The following is a 16851-nucleotide window of genomic DNA, read 5'->3' on the forward strand; positions in this document are numbered from 1 at the left end:
GCTAGACAATGGACTGCATCATTTAAATGTCGCTTGTCACGATTAATCTTCCATTTTTGCAATTTCCTTAGAACTCCACGAGCCTCCTCAATAATATAACCATAGCGACTTTAGTTTCTACCATCATTTCGTAATGCTTGCAGTACTTAAAGAGTGTCTCCAAAATCACCCTATAAAAACCTAACTCGTGACAAAATTGAGTGGCCCTTAAAGTAGACATAGCCTCTGCAATATCGGGCACAATGATATAATCTTTTGGCGCTGACAAAGTTACCAACACCTCTCCCATACTATTTCTAACTATAACACCAATACCAATTTTTCTTTTATAAATATTTATCCACAGCTGCATCCCAATTGACTTCAACAAAATCATCCACGAGGGCTTCCCATCGGATATTCTCTTTACATAGGATTTATTGATACAACATGTGAAGGGATTTAAATTGAATTATATTGTTTGTAGCTAGTGTTAAAGTAGAACCTTTAGATGGACGGTGATTACAATGCAACTTATAGGAAAAAAATCAAGAGCCGCATGTGTACTAAAAGATAAGGTTAAAAATAGAATTTTTATTTCCCTTTATAAATAAAGGTGATGTAACTTTTAAAATTACCATTAACTTTCTTCTAACATTATTCGAGAGCCTTTGTCTCATCGGAGAAGATCCACTCCAATAAAAATGCATATCAGCATTCTGAGTTTTATTCTTCTCGTGTATAATATATATAATATTTGTCTGCAAAATCTTAAAAACATAAATTTAAGTGATTATCTTCAATGAATAAGTACTTGACTTCAATCCTCTTAAATCCCCCTTTCCATGGGGTTAAACCTTAGCCACTTTTTAGCTCGTTTGAATAGTAATTTGACCTTTAAAAACATAATTTCACCTTTAAATTCATTACCTGGGAGTTGAAAACACAAATTGTTCCAAGTTTTCAAACTACAATTTTTTTAAAATGATACACTTTTCGCGATATTGTTTAAAATCACACTTTTAACTTGCAAAATCACATGGCCAAACAAAATCTTAATGCATGCACTACCACAAGAGTTGCTTTCATTTGTCCTCAGATATCAGTTAAAAACCCAAGGATCCATATGCAATACTCTCTTTCTTTCCACCCAACTATAACCATAAAAAAAATGACATGGTTACTCCAAGAGCTGAAGTAAATTACATGAAGATTTTATTAGGAAATTAAGTGCAGTGGGTACATGGGGGATAAACCCTAAAGATAACAAAACTCACCTCAGTTTTAAGCAGTCTGCTAATCCTAAGTACATTCTTAAATCTACCCTCATCTGTACAATTCTCTAAATTTCAACAGCACCAATCATTTAACCAAAAAAAAAAAAAAGGCTTATATAAGTTGGGAAAAAAAAATGATATGACAACATGCTGCCTATGGTCTCACCAGCATCAAATTCAACAGCTCCTGTAATTTCATGGTTTGCAGCATCCACCACTCTTCTAAGACAACACTGGCTCGCATATGGCAGCTCTTTGAATTCGGCTTGCAGATAGCCCCCTTGCTACATTTAAGGCCAACAAAAGTGAGAAGGACGACGAAAATTACTTGTGTAGCCTGGTTCAAATTCAAGCCTTTTGAAATGAGCGTGAAGAAACCCCATGGAGAAGTCTGACAAAACCCAAGAAACTAAGTTTCCCATCTGAGTGTCTTATCCAGTCCTGGAGAACCACATGAACGGGTACGGATGGGCTCAGTCCAAGTTCCTGGGAAAGAGTCGAACAAAATTAGTCCTGTGATCCATTTGGAGAGAAGCATGGTTCTTAGTTTTAAGCACTATGTTTGGTTGCTGAGAAATTGAAAAATGTCTGAATAAAAAATCAATGTGGTTATCAAGTAGAGCCATAAACAAAAAATCCCTACTCTAAAACCTTGATATACTTATAAATATGGTTATGTAATTTTTTTTTTTTTGATAAGTATATAGTTATGTAATATATACTCGCAACTCCCTCTTTTACCCTCCTTAGTGCTTACCCCCGAACATGGCAGTTGTAGAAAGAGAGTAAGCAAATGAGATTAAAAAATGTTGTAGAGGAAAACTGACATGACAACTGCCACCTTAGGGAGTAAGCCCTTGAGAGTGTAAAACAGAAAGTTCATGTAGCATTTCTCTACTAGCAAAATGCATCAAAGAGAGAGAGAGAGTACCGAGGCAAGTTCCTCTATCATAATCGGCCTGTTCCCATCCTTCTCAAACAGCTCATAGGCAAGCCTTGCATGTTGTTCCCAACTCTCCGTTCCTTCCAGTTGATGCACGCTTATGGCAGCCGCACAAAATTCTTCAAAATCCAATTTTCTGTATTGAATAGTAGCAATCTGCAACATGCATGAGTAGAGAATCAGATGCCACTCTTATATTTACATTTTTCTATCAAGTAAATTTTCTGTTTCTTAAAAATAAGACAATCAGTTATAACAAACAGAAATATGACTATTAGAAGAATTACCATGTTGGCATAATCTAGGGCCCGTGAATCCTTCATTGCGTCAGTGGAGTTCTTTATCACGCCCTGCTAAATCCACTGATATTTATAATGGCTCCAGAGAAAATTAAAGTAAGAAAAGTTACAATTAAGAAAAGAGCTGACCGTCTTAAAGTTCTGCATAGAGATAAATCCACTTTTATTAGGCCCTAATTGTGTGAATTGTTCCTTCAGATAAGCTAGCTGAGCTACAGTCAATGTCTTTGCAAGAGCCTGTCACAATGGCAAAACTTCACACAATTACTGATCACAAAGCATCCGACATTCACATTAAAGATGGTATAATTAAGACAATTTAGCAAACAGTACTACCACTATTCATGGCTTCTATGGTAACTATACAATTTAAATACAAATTCCAGATGAATTCTACTCAATTTTGCTCTGGCTAGATATGTTTTTATTTTTCCTTTTTCATTATCTTTTCTGGATTCCTTTCTCTACCCCCTTTTTTTCTTTAGGAAAGGAAGGAGGTAGGAAGGGGTGGGGGGCTGGTCTGTCCATATTGCTCAGAAAATTAATGGTCTGGGAGGACAGAAGTATGTTAGGTGTTCCTGTCCAACCTTATATTAAATTGATTCGACCTACCAATTAAAACATATTACTGTTTTATTCTGAAGAACCTTAGAAGCTTCAAGCTTACAAGATAAACAGACTGGTAAGTTCGGGTTTCTTGAGCTGATTTTAGAGCTTCCTGTTAAGTATTTCTGGTAGCAGATCAAAATCATACTTACTGTCAAATCTGATAAATAATAGATTCAAAGTAAGATAATGCCAAACAAAAAAAAAAAAAGAAAGAAAGAGAAAAAGGAAGAAGGGATTAATTATTTTGATCAATCCATTGCCAGATCTAAGACATCTCTCAGGCTTTTCTTTTCTTTTTTTGGTTTTTCATCCGGGTCTCTTTTTTGGGGAGGGGGATTGCAGTCGGAAAATAAACAGGTTGGCCAAGCAGGAACTTTTAGGTGGCCTAACCTCAAGTCCAACCATATGGTTAATGAATTGGTTTTAAAACCAGCAAGTACCTTCACTTTTTACATTTAATAGTTCTCATATAGGTTATAATATATACAGGCTGGCATGTTCATTTTAGTCAGCCTTAACATACCAGTACTCAAGGTCCGCTCTTTTAGAATTATTACAAATGGGTTGGCTTCGATTGGAAGGTTTTGAGCAAAGAAAAAGAATCTAAAAGCAAAATAATCACACAATAACTGTAGAAACCACTAGATTGCTAGATTGGAAAGACTTCTCTGCAGTCAAATCTAAGGCATACAATGAAACAAAAAGGAAAAAGAGAGAACAAAGGAAAAAAAAAAAAAACCCTCTAAATATGAATACATACCCCCAATGCTGATTTGCGTAGAGAAGATGAGCATACGTAAGCTTTAACCAGCTTAAACACTATCATATCCAATGGTATCTTGACATCCTGCTGATTGGCCAGCCATGGATGACCTAGACAAAAATTTGGGCTGTGAGCAATTTTTAGTTTAAAACAATACCATTGAGTAAGAAAATAACTGCACAGCACCTAAGACATGGGGAGCTGAGGTATGTGGAAGAAGTACGCTCAAGGTAACTGCCTTCCCATGTCCCCTTAGTTATTCAATTGATTCACCAGGGACAAACTTGAAGGAGAAACTATGAAAGTGACTTTCCAATATGATTTCATTTTTTATATACCAGCGGCAGAGTCCAGAACTTTAAACAATTACACATTATATGCAATTTTTCCTTGAAGAAGACTTGTACAAAATTATTAATCTGAAATCCTAGCAACTATTATAATTCCCTGTAATGATTGTTAAACCTCAAGACCAACAGAAAGCATTAGATAGCAGGAAATCCAATTTCTACAATAAAACTTAGCTATAAGACAAAGAAAAGCATAAAATATAAGGTATAAAAAGCAATTGGTTTTCAACCCTATCATAATTTAAGGCAGCCTGTGTAGTTGATTCAAGTTCACCACTGGAGTTACAATTATGGACTCCTTTTAACATAGGTACCCATAGGAATCTTTATATTTGATAAGAGAAGGGAAGTGGCTTCACCATTCTAACATATGAAATTTTCCCCTACATCCGTCTAATTTAGGTTGTTAGCATACATGTGTAAGTTTTATTTACATCAAACATACAGCATGGCACCTGCCTACTGGTTGTCCTGTAATAATTGAATCATGATAGCAAATTAAATAGCTTCAGAAACTTACTTAAAGCCTGTGCAGCAGTTAATCTCTTACGATAATCCTTGTTCAACAACCTCTTCACAAAGTCTATTGCATCAGCGGACAAGGAAGGCCAAGGGGCTTCATCAAAGCTTGGATCTGCCTTGAGTACAGCTCGGAAGATGCCGGATTCTGTCCGGGCCCAAAAGGGCCGGCTTCCACATAAAAGAATATAAGCAATTACACCAATACTCCACATGTCACCTTCTGTTCCATATGATCTATGTAAAACTTCAGGAGCTACATAATAGGCACTTCCTACAATATCGTTCAACCTCTCATCTGCAGAAACTTCTAATTATCAGTCCACAACCCACACTTTTCATAACTAATCAGAGAGAAGTAAATCTTAGGTAGTAGTCCTGACCTGGCTTCACATAGTCAGAGAGTCCAAAATCAATGGCTTTAAGCGGGGAATTTTCATCCGTAGAAGTAAAAAGAAAATTCTGAAGCAGAAAGAAACGCATTCAGAGAAGAGGATTTACAATACTGAAATGTACAGATATATTAAATGGAAAATATTCACATACCATATCATTAAATCAACAACAAACAGTTTAAAGACTCATGCCAATTAGTTGATCTAGCCATTGATACAACAAAATATAAATAACCAAATAGATATATCCAAGACATGAATGGGTGCGGTCTGGGAAGCGTTCTTCCCATCTTCTGGCTTCCCTAAGTGATAGTGGGAAAAAGATATATCCTCGTTTCAGAGGTGTACTGGGTGTCAGATCTGAAATTGTGATACGTCTCTTAAGGAGTGACATTAATACATCCAATCAAGGGAAAGCCCCAGCGTAACTCTAGTTAGAAAAAAGGAACAAAAAATCAATATCATATTCCTTCCCAATTTTAAAGGCTATAACCAGATTCAAACTATAAGAGGGAGCTTTAACTGTCCACGCAACACATCCCTTTCTGGTTTCAGCTCAAGTTCTTCATGTATTTTCTCTCGGTGCACCGATTACTGAATCATATATAAAGTAATGAATTAGTCCATATGGACAACATTTGCAGCTTTACTAATGGTGATTTTTTAGGTGATTTACAAGAGAAAAAATTGATAAGAAATACCATACTTCTGTTAGATAGCCTATTCATAAGGTGATCATCCAATTTGACCGCACGACGCTCGAGCTTAAACACCCACTCTGATCCAACTTTTTTTTTTGAACAATAATTTTTACTAAGAGGAGAAGCAAAGCTACGAAAAGTAAACAAAAGAAGCCACGACCCTAATGGGGTCGAAAACTTAGAAAGTTAACAAAATCTACAAGATTAGAGGAAGAGACATTAGAAACAAAAGTTACAACCCAATCTACAAGAGCTCTCAAGAAGGAGGATTTTAATTGTACAACGTTAGACTAGCGGTCCTAAAAAAGACACCGATTTCTTTCTATCCAAATGCTCCACATTAGTAAACAAAGCATAACTTTTCATATGGCCTCTTTGGATTGACCCCGACCTTTAGTCTTCCAATAGTGAAGTAGCTCTAGGATATTGCTAGGCATGACCCACGAGACTCCAAATAAGATTAAAACCAAGTGACAGACCTCGCTAGTAAACTCACAATGGATGAGGAGATGGGGTAAGACTCCGCCTCCTAAGATAATCAATTGTGAGGATTTTGGCCAAAGTTGTCATCCAAGTGAAGAAAGCAATACGAGGGGTGGAGCCTTCACCTTCCAATCTCTCTTCCAAGGAAAAAGACAAGACTCTCCATACTGTAGTGAAAAGTAAAAGCTCTTCGCACACGATTACCTCCTGGGGTCCACAACATTTTATCTATCTCTCTTGGATGGGTTTTTGAAGAGTACAAAAGATCAAGGAATGAAACAAGAGGAAATTTTCTAATGGACATAAGTGCCAACAACGTCCATTTAATCCAAAACTAGGGCCTCTTTGTCACGAGCGATGGAATAGAGTTCTGGGAATAGGAGCTTGAGATTTGCTTCTCCACACCATACATTCTGCAAGAAATGAAGGCGAGACCCATCTCCTACTCTGTAGGAGACCAAGTTGGTGAAAATCCCCCAGCCATTCCTCATATTCCACCCACCCCATATGGTGCTTGAGTATCGTCAGAGCACCAGCCCCCTCTTTGGATCCCATACTTCTCAACAATAACCTACTTCAATAAGGAATCCTCTTCTTGAGTGAATCTCCAAAGGAATTTACCCAAGAAAGCTTTATTAATCAACATGAGGTTTTTCACACCCAACTCTCATCTAGGAACCGGGAAGCAAACAGTCTTCCACAGTTCACCATATGGAGCTTAGGCTCTCCATCAAAAACATCCCGAAGAAAATCCCTTTGAATACACTACAATCTTCTAGCTATACCGGTTGGTAAGTGGAAATGGGACAAGTACATAGGTAAATTGAAAAGCGTGCTCTTGGTAAGAGTTAGGCAACCACCTCAAGAAAAATAGATCTTCTTCCAACTAGCCAATCTTCTTTCCATTTTTTCAAGTACCCGTCCCAAATAGCTTTGGGCTTGAAAGAGGCGTCCAATGGAAGACCTAGATATTTCAACAACAGAGAAGAAATACTACAATTCAGAATGTAATATACTCTTCTTGAAGCGGTGCTTGACCCACCACAACTGATTTTGATTTCCGAAGATTAACCTTCAAACCCAAAATAGCCTCAAAACACAAAAGAATATACCCCAAATTATGAATATGGTCTCAATTCACATCACAAATAATGAGTGTCATTTGCAAAAAGAAGATGATAGATCTCCAGAGGAGTAGCGTTATTGAGGTTGATTTGGAATCCATATGAATAACTCCCTACCGTAGCTCTAGACAACATCCTACTAAGAGCCTCCATGACAATCACAAATAGAAGAGACGATAGCAAGTTCCCTTGACGGAGGCCCCTAAAGCTTGCAAAAATACCATGCAGACTACTGTTAATCAAGATGGAGAAACAGGCCATGGAGATACAAGCGCCATTTCCTCCATTTTGAACCAAAGCAATAGCACCCTTGAAGATAGGAGAGGAACTCCCAGCTGACATGATCATAAGCATTTTCCAAGTCTAGTTTGCACAACACACTAGGAATTCCAGATTTCAGTCTATTGTCAAGACATTCATTAACAATAAGGATTGAATCTAAAATTTGTCTCTGTCCTATAAAAGCATTACGATTATTAGAAATGAGCAAACCCAACACTTATTTCTTTCTAAAGGCAGGGACCTTAGCCAAAATCTTGTAGACACTATCTACCAGGCTGATAGGTCTGAAATCCCTTACTTCCAACTGCCCAATCTTTTTAGGAATAAGGACGATGAAAGTAGCATTTTAGGCTCTTTTCAAACAACTTGTGTTCATGAAAATGATGGAAAGCACGCATAAGATCATCCTTTACTATCTCCCAACACGATTGGAAGAAAGCAATAGTGAAGCCACCCGGCCATGGTGCCTTATCACCATCCATACTAAGCAGCCACTGACGGACTTCCTCTTGAAACGGTCTTTCCAACCAATTTGCTTCTCCATCATCTAACAAGGGAAACTCCAATCCATCTAATTTGGGCTGCCACTAGACTATTTTTGTAAAGAGACTCTCATAATACTGGATGATTGAATCTTTGATCACCTCTTGATTGAAGGTCTCCAAACCATCAATGCTAAGACTGAAGATAAAGTTATTCCTCCTATGAGAGTTGGCAAGGCAGTGAAAAATAAACTCGTATAATGATCCTCTTCTTTCAACCAAGTCGCGTTGATTTTTGCCTCCAGCTAACTTCTTGCATGAAAACTACTTTCTCCAGGTCTGCTTTCAGCAATGCCCTTTTAACTATATCCTCTCCAACTAGAGGTCTTTCCTCGTCTAGTCAATCGATTGGTTTGGTGGTAGGGAACAAGCGACCAAGTGGAGTTGTGTCCATGGCTCCATGCTGTTTGATGGCAAACTCTCATCCACAATTTTTTAATTATTTGTTTGGGGGGGGGGAGCCTGATGACAGGGTCCCCACATTTATTGCCAGGAAATTTAAAAGGAAAACAACATATGATATCTCCTGCCCATTCAAATGTTTTTCTTAAATCATATTCTGCTGAACATCATTGCTGGTAGTTCCCCAACTTCTACATAGTAACATTCTTAATTTAATCCTAACTCTGAAGAATGCAGAGTCTCAAATGATTCCCAATTCCCAAATCTGTCAGTGTCTCCAAGAACATAATTCCGATCCCCTCTGATGTTGGAAATAGTGGAGGAAACTAAAACAAAAGTACAGAAATGCTTAAGCAGGACACTAATTTCTGAAGTCATTTAGCAATTTCCTACTATTTTTCCTTAGAAAGATCCAAAAGGAGCCTTCCTGAAACAGGAAACCAACGCTTCTAGAACCAAATATAGATATTGGACAACAGAAGAACTATAGATGTTCTTCTAGTATAAGGCAAACCACAAAGATGGGCAGTGCATCACTACACATGCAGTTCTTATGTTAAGACACTAGATGAAAACCCACAATAACATGAAGGATGTGGATGTAATTGTTAAAAGTACTACTTGGTAAAATTAAAAGAATGAAAAAGAAAACATATATTCAAAAGCTGTTCTGGAATTGAAGAAATTTTCAGTGGTGTAATCAGGTAGTGTCACTATGTTTGATGACATACAAGACTAGGAAGCGAAACAAGGAAGTTGAAACATCTGTATCTGAGAAACCTCTCAAGAAGAGAACTTTTCTTTTTCCTTTTCTTTACCTCCCTCATTTTAGGGTGGTTTAATAACTTCTAATGGAGGAAATATTATCAGGGAATTTTAGTGACAGAAGAATTATTTGATAATCTTTTTGAGCCAATTACCTCCGGCTTGAGGTCACGGTGAACCACACCTTGGAGGTGACAGTAGGCAACTACACTTAAAATCTGAACCATAACCACTTTTGCATCTTCTTCCGAGTATTTTCCACCCCTAGTGAACACAAGGAAACTCAGCCAGTCAAAATGTCATAAAACAGGAAGGGATGGCATATCATTCCCACTTTATGTTTATAAAAGCAAAGAAACTTGTAAGAATATGGTTACCTTGAAAGTATCTTATCCAACAGTTCACCTCCTTTGCACAACCTGAAGAAGGTAACATATAAAAGAGGATAATAAACTTGAAAGACCAATTTAGTATCTTTAAGACAATTTTAAAAAGCAAAATTGTATAACAGGAAAGGTTAAAGGATAAAAATTGATAAGCATGCATCCCAAGAAATACCGACTTTATCTGGTTACAATACAACAGAATGGTCGAACCTTTTCTCAAGTATCATCAGACTGTTCAACCAGTCCATCTCTATTCTCATGGAAAGCATCACGCACAAATTGATAACTTGGCAACAGTATCCCAATAATTCGGTTTATGAACATAAGTCAAATTGAGAAGTATGAATTATTTACATGGCAGTCACCTCTATATAGGGTTGCCACATGTTCATATTTGGCATTTACTTCTCATGCAACCAAAAACTAAAATAAATTTACTCATGTCCCAGTGTGGCAATTATAGGCCATTGTAGACCATTTTATTTGTTCTTAACCAAAAGGCTGAGAAAGGTACTGTAACAGTGTAAGGTATATTATAAGAAGAATCGAAACAATCTGAACTTACTCCATCACTACATAAACATTGTCGTCATCTTCATAGGCATCATAGAACTGCACTAGGTTCTTATGTCCTGTTAGTGCCCGTAATATCTTTACTTCTCTCCGCACATCCTCTATAGCAATTGCTGTGGTCATCTGCAATAAAATCACCACTTTTCATAAGAATGCAACAGTCATTCATTTGTTTCCACAGTCCATAGCCAATAGGATAGCAATAATTGTTATGAACACAATAATAGTCAAGTGTAAAATTTCATAAATTTAGATACTGCTTCTTTTAGGACATTCCAACCTGAAAAGACACAGTCTATTATGCAAAGCACAAATATCTTAAATACACAACTAAGGGGAGTAAACAACATACTCTCAAAGACGATATCTAAACTGCACACCATACTCTCTCAACAATCCCAACAGATGAAAAGACAGATCAAAATCAGACTGTTAATGAAAATGCATTTAGTCTCGAGATATGCTTACAATCAGTTACAATGTTATACTTAAATTCCACCAGAAGAACAGAAACAACTTAAACCAAATATTTACATGAGTTAGAATTTAGAACAGTCCCAACATGTTATTAATTTCAAATAATTCTCAACAAACTTCTTCCATAGATAAAAATAAGCACCCAAAAACAAGAAGGATTCAATGAAGACATTACATTTAACATCATTACTTAAACAAATAAAAAGAGTCGCATGGAGAAGATGAAAGAAGAGCAAAGTCACAAAAAAACAGACCTTCGATTTCGGGATAACCTTGACAGCCACATCCTGCCCCTTCAAGCTCCCTTTTTTCCCCTTGGCCGAGCAAGTATAACCGAAATGGCCTCGCCCCACCTCTTCTCCAAGCTCATAATGCGCTACAAATTGCTTCAAGAACCCGAAATTCTTATCCAACGCAACCTCACATTCATTTCCTTCAGGGATTGAGGCCTCATTCGGCTTAACGGAACCGTGCCTTCGGGCAAGCAATGCACGAATGTGCTTTGCTGGAGAAGGAGGAGGAAATGGGCGCTTGAAAAGGCGCAAAGGAGTCGAACTCACGCTCGAGTTGGCGGGAGAGTTCTTGAAAAGACTGGGCAGGGGACTTGGGCTGTAGAAGGGAAAGTTTGAGGTCTTGCCGGCCTGGGAACGCGGCAACGGTTCGTTATCGCCGGGAATTATCGGGTTATCGGGTTTGGTTTCTGGGTTTTCAATGGGTTTTCCATGACAGAGTCCCATGGAATCGGAAACCAATAAATAGAGCACAAGAATTGCCAAGAAATCAACAAAATTTCAAACTTTGTGACCAGGAAATGAACAGTAAAAAGTACATAAATTTAAACCAGAAGAAGTGAAAATCTGGGAAACCAGATTGAGGAATTCGAAGCTCCAAAAACCGGAAGAGAATTTTCTATTCAAGCCACAGGATATGATCAACAAAACCGCGAAAGGATCAGCACACGAACTCCCAGAAAATCAAATTCCAAAATAAACCCAGAAGAAAAAAGAGAATCCCAGGAAGGAAAATTAATAAGAAAAGCAAATTAACTTTTCTGCTTAAACAAACAAATCAATGCCAGAGGGGAAAGCCCATAAAGACTCACCAGCAAAACAGGAAGCGCAAGATATAGCTGAAGCAGGGGAGGGAAATGGTGGTAGAAAACCAAACCAAGAAAAACCCAGTAAAAATTCTGAGACCACAGAGGGAGAAAGAGGGAAAAAAGGGTGGGGAAAAAGTGAGCAAAAGATGCTTGGCAGAGGCAACAAGGAAAGAAGAAAAGAAAAAGAAAAGAAACAAACCCAAGCCTCCTTCTTTTTTTTTTTTTTTTTTTTTTTGCTTTATGAAAGCTTTTTATTTTCTTGCTACTTGTGTTTGTTTGTGTGGGAAAATATCAACTTTATTAGAGGCTGTCTCTGTTCTTCTCTAATAATAATGGAACTATGGAAGTGGGGTTGGGTTTTGGATCCTTCCAGCCTGTCCTTATTGATCCCAAAAAACTAAACAAAGGATTATATATATATATATATATATATATATATATATTGGATTTCCATTATTTGTGATTATTGTAAGAAGTAAAGAAAATGAGCTAACATTGTCTGTGCGTGTGTATTTGAGCTTTGACTTGCTTTTGGCTGTCTTTCTATGTTAATCATATTTTCTTTTTCTTTTTTGGGTTTTGTATAAGAATCTCTTTTAGGAAATATTTCTAAGTATTTTTAAGCATCTTATTATCTCCCCCCCACTTCTAATTCAATAATTGTAATAATTGAACATGGACAATGGGCTTAATCTTGAAATTGAGGGTTACAAATTATAATGTGCATCACAAAGTCTTTTATACTCGACACAATAATAATTGAGGTTGTGGCTATATAGACAACGATAGAATTTAAAAAAGACATGAGAATCCAACGGGTCATAGTAGAAGGTGACGTATTGAAAATTGTGTATGTTTTTGCGCACGATAGTTGTTGTTAGAGTCGATATGGCAAATTAATAAGGAAGCTAACGAAGTAGCTCACTGTGAAACGAAAGCAATTATTCGCCAATCTTTGGAGGAATATCGGATTTCATTTAAAATATTAATTTTAATGATTGAGTGAAGGATTTACTTAAAATAAAATAAAAATAAAAACTTGAAATTGAGGTAGTGTCGTATCTAATCTAATCTAATCAAACTTTTAGTTTTTGTTGTTTTTATAAGAAAGCAAAAGTTTAACACAAGCCTTCATTTGTAGGGTATGATGCCATTGATTTCTGTGTGCTTTTGCTCAAAAGTAGGTGCAGCAACTTTGGTGTTCCAAAATAAAGAGTCAGGTGTGATTAAGAAGGATTACCAATAGCTTTGTTCTTGATCAAGGCCTTAACACACTCCCACCAACTTAATACTTGCTGAACACAAAAGGCAGAGCATGAGTGGTTGGTGACCTAAGCATGGTGCTGCTTTACTTCACTCAGAATCTGTGAAAACCAGAAGATTAGAAAGAAAGAATAAAGGAAAACTTTATGAAAGAATAAAGACTATGGCATGATATTGATACGTGTCATGCACATGGAATTTGCTTTGAAGTAGGGGGATAGTGTGACGGATTCGGATTTTCAACAATTCCGTGCTCTAACTGCTCGTAAAATGTGAGATAATTCGCATGGGGTTCACTTGCCCTAACAAGTGAGTGAATTGTCCAAAACTTGTTGGGGGCAGGGAGACCCATAAATGTTCTCTCACATTTATTATCCGAATTGCTAACAATTCACATAGCAAAATTGCTAAAGATCTCAATCTTAAAAGGATCAGATGTTTTTAAGAACGTGCTAATCCACCATTTACATTAATTATGGGTAATATTTGAAAAATTCAATCTTTTTAATAGATATATGATAATAGTTGTGCACTATTTGGTGCACCGTTGAATTTGGGTCAGGTTTCGTAATTATAATGGACCCTCCTTTAAACCCAACCTTTCCTTGAGAAGTTTTCAAAGTAGAAGCTTCTATTTAAACCAAAATCAAACCATACGGATAACCCAAAAAAAAAAAAAAAACAAAAAAAAAAAATTGTTAAATGGCAAATTTGCTGTTATCTTCTAGCTATTTTGCGAAAATTAATAAATCAAACCATTATTGAAAGTTTACTTATGTTTTGAAAAAAGCCAAAAGAAAAATATATCTAACACCTCTAATCATTTATCTCATTGGGTTTTTTTTTTTTTTTTTTTTTTTTTAAGACAAGCTTTATCCTCCTTTTAATCTAATACACATGTTAGCATATTCATTAATTTCTTATCAATTATTTCTTCTTCTTCTCAATTATACCATCCCAATTTCTTTGTCCACCTCCATAGCATGGCAATAGAGTTCTCATTTATACCTTCTTAATTTCTCTTTTCTCATTTTCTCCTTCTTTTTTTTTTTTTTCCTCTCTGCCTCTCTCTCAATCAATGGCGGATGCCCCCCAAATTTTATTTTTATTTTTTTTAATTTGAGTATTTTTTTTAGTTTTCTTGACCTTAACCCCTAAACCTCATTCTCCCACCCCTACTCATCTTCTTCTTCTTGACCGTTTGTAAAGGTTAGGAATAAATGGTCGGTTTGGTAAGAGGTAGCCATCTAAAGGTTTAAAGCTGAAGAAGAAAGCTGAGATGAGAAAGAAGAAAAAAGATGAAGGCTGCAATGGTAACCAAGGCAGCAATCTTGAGATGAGAGAAAGCCTAAATTGAAGGGATTTCACTTAGGTAAGATAAACCTTATTCAAAACAGTTATTTTTAGAAGGAAGTCATACGGTGCGTTTTATGGGTAGCGGCACAAGTGACGTGGACAATCAGTTCAGGCAATTGGAGCAATTAATTAGTTGGGCTAGCCATTAGGCTGAAAGTTGTTGGGGCTAATGTCAAGTTGGTTAGCAATCTAAAGGGCTTTATTAAGGAAAGCACTTAAAAAAAAAAAAAAAAAAAAAATCAGAACTACACTTTAAGAAAAGCTTGAAAATAATATATTTTCTAAAAATTTCTTTCAAGCTTTTTCTATAGATAAAAACTATATTTCTAAACGCAATAACAAATACGCTCTTGGTAGTGCAAATTAAAGAGCATTGCAATTTTAGACACATTATATTTTATATTTTGGAAAAATTACACTTTACCCACCTTCCCCAAAGTTGGCATCGTTTTTTAATTCGACTTCCAAAGTTTCAATTTTTGCAATCCACCCTCCTAAAGTTTCAATTTTTTACAATTCGGCCATTTCATCTGTCAAAGCCGTTTTGACTAACAGAACAGTGATTACATGCGACGCACGCAGCACGTGATCACTTTTGTAGTCTTCTTCCCCAAAATCCCCCCCACCCACACGCCCCCTTCACATCTGCTGCGAATGAGTGTCCGTACATAGCAAGTCTGGTTCATCTTCAAGACCCATCTTAATGACCCAACCATAGACAAATTTCCCTTGTATTAAATCGCCAACATCAGTATAACCCTTTAGAACACTCACAAGGGCTATCCAATCTCATTTCAGATTGCTCTGTCTCATTTGACTGAATATTCTCAACGCTTCCATCGGATCACCATTTTGGGCATACCCAGAAATGATGGAAGTCCACGAGACAACCGTTCTATAGCATAATCCATTAAACACAACCTTAGCCAGCCCAATCTAATCGCATTTTGCATACAATGCAACAAGCGGAATTTGCACTAATACATCCGACTCAAACCCATGTCTAAATATTTACCCATGAACCCGACAACCCATTCTAAGAGCTGGCAAGCCACAGCAAGCTTTGAGCACTAACGGAAAATTAAAGCAATCTGGACTCACGCTTGCCACTTGCATCCTCAAATACAGTTCAATCGCATCATCAAAATCTATTTCAGTTGGGTGTGGGTCAAGTGAGAGGGGCGTGCATGCATGTTGCAAAGGGATGGGGGCATTTTGGGGACAAAAAGGGCAACAGTGATCACGTGCGTTGCACGTGATCACTGTTCCGTCAGTCAAAGCGGCTTTGACTGAATGAATGGCTGAATTGAAAAAAATTGAAACTTTCAAGGGGTGGATTGCAAAATCAAAAATCAAAACTTTGAGGGTCAAATTGAAAACGCTGCCAACTTTTGAGGGGGGGGGGTAAAATGTAATTTTTCCTTATATTTTTGTACTAGTGCTTACATATTACCTTATTGATTTATCAATTATGACAAATATTTATGAAGTTTGATAAATATATTTTGTCATACACATACTGTATTATAATTTTTATTTTGAATTGTGATTACCATATTTTTATATTATAATTAAATAATATATAAAGAGAAAAAAAAAAAATTATTATCATTTTATTTTGTTAGTTGAGTTCCGCCCCTACTAAAACAAATTTTTAGATCTGCCATTGCTCTCAATCAATGAAGATCTTGTCTTCATTAGTGATTCATCAAAGATGAATAACAAATCTCTTCCATGATGTCATGTGCCTTGTCCAAGTGCCATGTGTGTTTGGAGGAAGTGGAAGTCTCTGGTACTCTTATTGCACGATGACAGAAGCTATTATTAGGATAATGGGGATAATGGGCAACATTTATGTGTCTCATGGGCAGTTACGATGTAATAAGTAGTTGTTATATGAGAAGTTAGAACATAATGGATGATTAATTTAGTGGGTAGTTAATGGGGAGTTACTTTAGTGGATAATTAAAAACCGTAAGAGTTACGTTTGAGTTGTTTAAATAAAGTTGCAGAAGATAGAGAAGGGGGAGAACCAAATTGATGTATGATGTTGTTTGTAATCCTTGTTAGGAGATTAGCTATTTTGAATTAGCTACCTATATTTCATTCCAGTACCTCTTCACTCAATAATTAATCTAATCATTTTTTTTTCTCATTTTCCGTCCCCATTTACATTTAAGAACCTTACAATTTTTGGTGACCAGCTTTATTCCACGTGGCTAATATTTTTTTTTAAAAAAAAAACATAACATGAATGAAACGAA

At 36.6% G+C, this 16851-nt stretch overlaps 1 protein-coding gene across 2 annotated transcripts in view; it reads right to left on the reverse strand.

Annotated features, from left to right (window-relative positions):
• Positions 1 to 12187, reverse strand: part of LOC132162604 (CDPK-related kinase 7) — a 16962-nt gene extending 4775 nt beyond the window's left edge. The window contains exons 1-11 of one of the 2 annotated variants that reach the window (XM_059572875.1): positions 11124 to 12187; positions 10385 to 10515; positions 9811 to 9852; positions 9589 to 9697; positions 5123 to 5201; positions 4741 to 5037; positions 3868 to 3980; positions 2628 to 2735; positions 2487 to 2549; positions 2188 to 2355; positions 1173 to 1742 (exon numbers count right to left, since the gene is read on the reverse strand). In XM_059572875.1, the coding sequence (XP_059428858.1) occupies positions 1605 to 1742; positions 2188 to 2355; positions 2487 to 2549; positions 2628 to 2735; positions 3868 to 3980; positions 4741 to 5037; positions 5123 to 5201; positions 9589 to 9697; positions 9811 to 9852; positions 10385 to 10515; positions 11124 to 11606 (1731 nt within the window). In that variant the 5' untranslated portion in view covers positions 11607 to 12187 and the 3' untranslated portion in view covers positions 1173 to 1604. Of the gene's footprint in view, positions 1 to 1172; positions 1743 to 2187; positions 2356 to 2486; positions 2550 to 2627; positions 2736 to 3867; positions 3981 to 4740; positions 5038 to 5122; positions 5202 to 9588; positions 9698 to 9810; positions 9853 to 10384; positions 10516 to 11123 lie in introns of those variants that run through there. The other variant, XM_059572876.1, reaches the window with a different exon arrangement.
• Between the last annotated feature and the right edge of the window lie 4664 nt (positions 12188 to 16851).

The sequence above is a fragment of the Corylus avellana genome, chromosome ca9 (assembly GCF_901000735.1).
Source record: "Corylus avellana chromosome ca9, CavTom2PMs-1.0".
Lineage (NCBI taxonomy): Eukaryota > Viridiplantae > Streptophyta > Magnoliopsida > Fagales > Betulaceae > Corylus > Corylus avellana.